The sequence below is a fragment of the Macrosteles quadrilineatus genome, unplaced genomic scaffold (genome assembly GCF_028750875.1).
Source record: "Macrosteles quadrilineatus isolate MER2022 unplaced genomic scaffold, UCM_ALF_1.0 Scaffold_3__2_contigs__length_128488019, whole genome shotgun sequence".
NCBI classification, from domain to species: Eukaryota; Metazoa; Arthropoda; class Insecta; order Hemiptera; family Cicadellidae; genus Macrosteles; species Macrosteles quadrilineatus.
The window spans coordinates 126,310,160-126,317,196 of NW_026542596.1; the positions used below are offsets into that span (position 1 = coordinate 126,310,160).

The 7,037-nt window shown below is 37.4% G+C and overlaps 1 protein-coding gene across 1 annotated transcript; it reads left to right on the forward strand.

Moving 5' to 3' along the window:
- The first annotated feature begins 932 nt into the window (after positions 1–932).
- On the forward strand, positions 933–6,664 carry LOC128989541 (metabotropic glutamate receptor 3-like). Its single transcript, XM_054411439.1, has 6 exons — positions 933–943; positions 1,077–1,276; positions 1,986–2,166; positions 4,045–4,217; positions 5,350–5,436; positions 6,286–6,664. The coding sequence occupies exons 1-6, from the start codon at positions 933–935 to the stop codon at positions 6,396–6,398; spliced, it is 765 nt and encodes a 254-aa protein (XP_054267414.1). The 3' UTR covers positions 6,399–6,664.
- The last annotated feature ends 373 nt before the right edge of the window (positions 6,665–7,037 follow it).

Here is a 7,037-nt window from a genome sequence, read left to right on the forward strand (position 1 = left end):
CGTGAACTGAGCTACCTGCTCTTGTTTGGTGAGTTGTTACAGTTCATTCCTATGATTTATTGTGTATATTACCCCTTTGGTATTTTAATGTTCTTGTGGGGGAATGGTCAAAAACCTAGTATTGTTACTATCTAATGTCGATCTTTTGTTAGCATCATTAATTGATAGACCAGTGACAAGTCCCTTCTTTGTCTGGAGATGATCTCGCTTAGAATTTAACCAAAGTTTAACATATTTACAGTGGCGTAAATAACACCCCCGCAACTCCAATGACCGCGGGAGACAATGATCATGTCTACATAAACGCAGGAGATATAAAGATATCACCTCGATAAAGGAAAAAGATTACTGTTTCCATGACCGAGGGAGGCGATTAAAAAACTTCTGCGAGAATTTTTGTATTTTGCCGTGATCACGGCTTTTCCTGAGATAAACGAAAAGAACATAAGTGGTGATTTTTTGGGGGGCAGGGGGGGTGCCGCTTAATGTAATTACTCCACTGCATATTTTAAGAGCAATCAGTGCAATAAATCTATATATATTATAATAAAGGAAAAACATGTTACAGGTACTTTCCTGGAGTTTTTCCTCACCTACATAATGGTAGCCCCGCCTACTTTTCCGAGTTGTGTTGCCACAAGATTCCTCCTCGGATTTTCATTTACACTTTGCTACGCAGCAATTGTTACAAAGACTAATCGAATCGCCAGGATATTCAACAGTGGGGGTAATCTTCACAGAACAAGGTAATGGTATTGTACAAGTTAAACTCTCTGTTTAAAGAGGGTGGCGGCCTCTTTTACCTTGTAACGCAAGGGGTGAGCCGTTACAGTATAAGAGGGGTCCGCTACGACATCGCTGCCTTGGGCCCGAAGTCCGTGGCGCTACGGACTGAGCTACCGACTCACCCTGTATTAAACATTTACTTAAGGATGTGGTATAGGTTTTGGTAGGTTTACCGGATGGATCTGGATGAATTGATTGCAAGATAAAAAGATACATTTTCAGAATCACTAACTCCATCTTGAGGTGTATATTTTCACTCTTTAACATCCATATTTTCATTCTGTTTCTAGATGTATAAGTCCCAAGTCCCAGGTGCTCATCACAGCACTTCTCACTTCAGTTCAGATCTTCCTCAACATCGGATGGTTCCTGTATGATCCACCTTTCGTCAGCCACATTTTCCCCACCAGGGAGTCTAGGCTGAGGGTTTGCTCTGGTTTGGGGGATTTTTCCTACCTCATCGGTCTCTCCTACCCATTTGTACTAATAGGTAGGCATTCCGTTCCTATGTGTATATTTTTACTATACTAAAAAGCTATGATTTTTTGTGTTAAAAATTGTGCTAAAAATTCTGTTTGGTGAGTTTGGTTAAAAAATATTTACCAGGCGCTGCTTTGGTTTAAGTTATGATGATACAGCCTGTAGACATCACGTTTCCATGTTAAAGTTGTAGCCAGTTTAAACAAAGTTATGAACTAACAATCTCCGATTTCTTCCATGCACCAACTTTTAACCAGGCCACACTGATCATCAGTTTTATGCACATCATACATTATTAAAACTGAGGGAGAAAATGCATACAGTATTACAAAAATGAGACTATAGGGAAGAAACAGAAAAGTGATAAAGAATGGTAATTAAAAGAAAAGATCCTTAAATAATATATTAATTTTCTATTTTTTTAATTAGCAACATGTCTAAAAGAAACCTTTCACCTTTCAGACAGCCTTTAGACAATTTAAAAATCCATCTATCCACTGGAAACCATCTCAATCCTAATTCATCAGGAAATGTTTAAACTATTCCAGGAGTGTGCACAGTTTACGCCTTTCTCACAAGAAAGTGTCCTGATGGGTTCAATGAAGCGAGGCACATAGGCTTCACCAACTACACTGCTATCATCATTTGGTTGGCGTTTGTGCCATTGTACATTGCCTCTATAGTTTACATGTTTGAATGAAATGTTTAAACTGTTCCAGGAGTGTGCACAGTTTACGCCTTTCTCACAAGGAAGTGTCCTGACGGGTTCAATGAAGCGAGACACATAGGCTTCACCAACTACACTGCTATCATCATTTGGTTGGCGTTTGTGCCATTGTACATTGCCTCCACCAGTTACACCATCAGAGTTGTCACTTTAGCAATGTCTTTGTCTCTCAGGTATACCCTATGTGTTATAAAAACATTTCAATCCTTTTTTCAAACTAGATTTTAAGGATTAAAGGATACTGCAGAAATTTTCTTTGTAAGGGTAAATCAGTATCTAGTTCCTTCCTCTACAAACAATTGCATGTAACATGCTGTGGATAATTTTTGGCTGTCCGAAAGCCAGAATTATCGTTTAAAGTATTTGAAACTTACTTATTTCAGGCACCTCTGCGTGAGATGGCAAGTTATAGAAGAGTAGAATTTTGAATTTACACTTTGGGGTGGATTTTTGTTTAGTAAACCAACCATCCTGTGGGAGTTTGCTGATTTTACGCCTCTTTCACACGAAGCGGCGCGCGCCGTACGGCGTCCGCCGCGCGGCGCTGCGCCGGACAAGCGTGTGTCTTCACACTAGTACGGTTTCGTGCGGCGCGCGCCGTACGGCACTCCTAAATATTTATTATTTTCTGTTCAGTTGTGGCTTTTAAATGAATACTCCACTTACAAGTTCAAATTAAATGAATAGGATAATTTTAAATATAATAAACTAGCGCACCTGTTGCTCGAATTTGAGCAATTGCAAAATATTAAAGGAGTTTTTTTTTACGAATAACTGTCACTATTTCCGTTGACGTGTGAGAGTCAACTCAAAGATAATGTAACCAATCACTCCACTCCAGTTATCGAAACTGGAAACGAACTCACTCTGAAAACGAACGCTCACTCCACTCCATCTATCGAAACTGAAAACGAAAACTCTTGGGTGTATCATGTGTGTACTATGAACAGCTGTAATTAATACAAATTATTCGTCCGTTTAACCATGTTTAACTAAACAAAATCTTGTCTTCATAAGATATACATTGGGATTTTGATGGCCTGAGGGGCAAAGCCCGAGGACTTTTACTACAGGAATTGGTGAAAGGGGGCGTGTACACAACAAATACTTAATTTTGACACGTCGTTTGTAAAAATCGGTTCATTATTAACGGAGGAGTAGTATTTCGTAGAAATCACCTTCACGTATATAAGTATTCGTCATATCTGAAAATATTGTATTCTAGAAGTTAAAAAAAATGTTTCATTACGTATAAATTACTAAATTATTAATTTAATACTAAATATTCTCCTCTAGTTATTAAAGGAAAATTTTTGTTTTAATACTTTAAGTTGGTCGATTTGCATGGGATTAACATAAAAATGTATGTTTTGTAATAACTTTAAATATATTATTTTCCGATACAACGATATATAATTTCTTAATTAACTGTTGCACCCTCTTGGTCAGGTAGTTTGCCTAAATTGAGACAGCGTAGGGGTTGGGCCGTGCGGCGCGCGCCGCACCGTGTGAAAGCTCCCATAAGAACCAATGCACCTTCACCGAGTTGTCCGGCGTGGACGCCGCGCGGCGCTGTCGTCCGGCTCAAGGTGCATCCGGCGGTAACTCGCGCGCCGTGCGGCGAATTCGCCGCGCGGCGCGCGCCGGACATAGTGTGAAAGGACTCATATACTCCCATAGCCCTACGCCGGATCCGGCGGGCGCCGCGCCTCGTGTGAAAGAGGCTTAGGCGGAGGGCAAACTTGCACAACAATTACTGTAACTAAGTTACTTATGGGTATTTTGGATGAATCTTGTACTAAACAAAACAGGACGTACTAATTGAATGGTAACAATTAAATGTGAAGTTTCATGAAGTGAGGCATTTAAAACACTTCTGCTTATGTCATACATTCATAAGGTGAGAAGAGTTATAAAAAGCAGGCAAAACCTTTTATAGGGTTTGATGAGGACAGGACCTTATTTCTTAAATCCTGCAAATTTTTAGAAATAGTTCAGAAATATCTGTTCACAGTTATTTATCTGACATATACTGGATTGCACTGTTTCAGTGGGTTTGTGCAGCTAGGCTGTTTGTTTCTCCCCAAGCTGTACATAGTGGTGTTCACTCCTGAGAAGAACACGAAGGAGTTGGTGATGGCTCATAACAGAACTGCCTCATTCAGTGTCAACACCCTTTCCAGCAACATGGCCTCCAACCACACTGACTTGGGCAATGAGAATGGTGCGTTTCCAAGGACGACTTTCATCGTATGACTTCCACAATTTTAAGCCCCATTTTCACAACCTAGGACACTAGGCTTAAGCCCAGAACCATTTACACGTTACATCATGCTACTAGCGGTTAGTGGCGTATAACATAACTAAAAGACAATGGGGATTGGCAAGATTTGAACCCATGAGCTCGGGGACTTAAGTCCTTTATACTAGGAGTCATAGACTGGCGTCGTCCTGTAGTCCAGCTAAGCTACTAGGGGGTCATGAATTGTGGATATTTATAGGAATGCACTGTGGATGCGATACTCCCTGGTGCGGATTAACGTCAGCACTAATGAGTACTACGACTATCCTAATAATTAGACAAATTTGTTAATTACAAGGCAAAAATGTGATTCAAATTCCACTATAAACTGTAGGTCCCTAAGTTACCATTAGCTGTATGCGTTATTAACTAACAGCTGTGTTTAAGGAGTAGTCAGCCTCAGTCGCTAACAAGACTACAAGATCGCGCCACTCATCTCAATTCATACTTGGCTTAAAATACCTACATCCGTATGGTCGCCATTTCAATGTAAAGTACGGTATTTAAAGTACATTAGTTTCCTACATTCGTAGCTTGAGTTTAAAGTTTGCTATTACAAGCTTCTGGTTCTAGAATGATGAACGTCAAATGTATGATTCTCAATTCAAGAATAACATCACTTATCAACAAAATCCCCTTCCCAGTACGGTGGATGATGTTCAGAAATACTTTATCCCAACTGATTTGTGTTTGTGGATTTTTTAATAAGCCTCAAGCCTTCTAGGGCACAGTGGTGAAAAATTAGTGATGACACACTACATGGCGTAATATAAAACTATGATTAACCTTGAGGAATAAAAATACAGTACAGTATTTCATGTTGTAGTAATGTGTTACCTTGTCATTTACTTTAAAATTTACTTAATTCATTATATATGCTGTAGGATACTTAAATTCCAATCATGAATCTTAAAGCATTCTTAGAATTGTACTTTTAACCTACCTGTAGCAAGCAAGCAAACTAGATTATCAGATACAAAATCAACCATTGAAGCCTCAACAACTATATAACTTACCTGTAAAATTGTATGTAAGTAATCTACCATTGTTTTAGGTTACAAAAATCCATCATTCACAAACTCGGTTGGGAGTATTCACAACGAGGGAACTCCACGAACTATCCGATTTCACCCTGTCATATGTAAGTACAGTAGTGTAGTAAAATTTAACTGAATTCTTGTGGTTATCCTCATATATCAAACTTTTAAATTGTTAAAACTGTTTTTATTTATTAGTCACAAAAAAACTCTTGTAAACATTTTCTTTATGGTTATTTTCCTTTATGTTGCTTGCAAACTTTCAGTGGTAATTATGCATTAAAAATACTAAAATAGTTTTGTGATTCAAGATTTTTTAAACATTGTTAGGTATAATTTCTAAAACCCCCCATCATTTTTTCAGGATAGCTTTGAGTCACTATAAATTAAAATTCGGTAGGTAAACTTGTAAGATTTTTAAATTAAAGTTATTTGAAACGTGATTTGAACAGCAATATGTTGTGAGCGTCTAACACTTGAAGTGTATGAAGCTGAGGAGAGCAAACTGCTGTCAATATGATACAACACAAAGAGTGAATAACAAATAGTAAAAAGGTTCTGAAAGTATGAAAATTATTTAAACTGCATGGTCTTCTTTCTTGGCAACCCTACACTTTTTTATTTACATTTCCTGCATTTGTTCAAACCAAAGGCATTTCATACATTTATGACAGATCTTTTCTAACGTTGTGGTCGAGACTATGTAAATAAATATTATTAGAAGCATTTTAGTTAGTATGACTTTTGCTTTTAGTGAAGTCTAGAAATGAACCAAACATTATCTGGCAACAATATGATTACTAGACGAGCACTTTAATCACTAGGCTGTAAAAAGTTATATATAAATCATGACTGTTCAAAGAAGTAAGTTTAAAAATGAAAACCTATTGATAATTGGTAGATAAATGTCATAACGCCACATGAAATGTAACACATAATTTATCATTGCCCAGCTGTAGCCAAGCGTGAAGATCTTGATCATGAAGATAACATGTTCCAACGATCCCACAACAGGAAATTCACTCCTCCGCTGAGGAAAACTGGAATATGTACACATCCGGGGTGAACACTTCCATACTTTTATTTATCAAGTCAGTCGTTTCAGTATTCTGTACTCAAGTACCTTGATGAATCATGAAATTGGAACAAGTTTTACCCCTTCCTTTCTACATCTCTTAGTATGTAGTTGTAAATATATAAATAGTGTAAGTATTCTTAGTCAAAGTAAGAAATAATAAATACTAAAATGGATATTGTACAAGTTTGACCTTCACCAAGACTAATTAGTATAATTTTTTGGGGAAAATATTCTGAATATTTTTTGTTTTTGTTTGAAATACATGAAACACGTTAAGTAGACCTAGGTTTAACTGTTATATGACATTATGTAGACCAAGGTTTAATATTAACACATTTTGTTATCTATTAATAAAATAAACTTTTTATAAAAAGATTGGCAGCCTCTTTTACCTTGCGTTCCTCTATTTACACTGTTGTCAGGTTCATGTCTATCAAAACATGGAGAATGTCGCTAAAATGCAAATATAAGTAGGACTACTAACAAAGTTTAGTAGCAGCTAGTAGCACTAGGGTCCAAAAAGCAAAATATTGCCAAGGTGTTTACGAGTTTCCTCACACCATCACTTGAGCCACCAGCTCACAAAATAAAAAAAAAATCTTACAAAATAAAGTTGATGGTGGAATA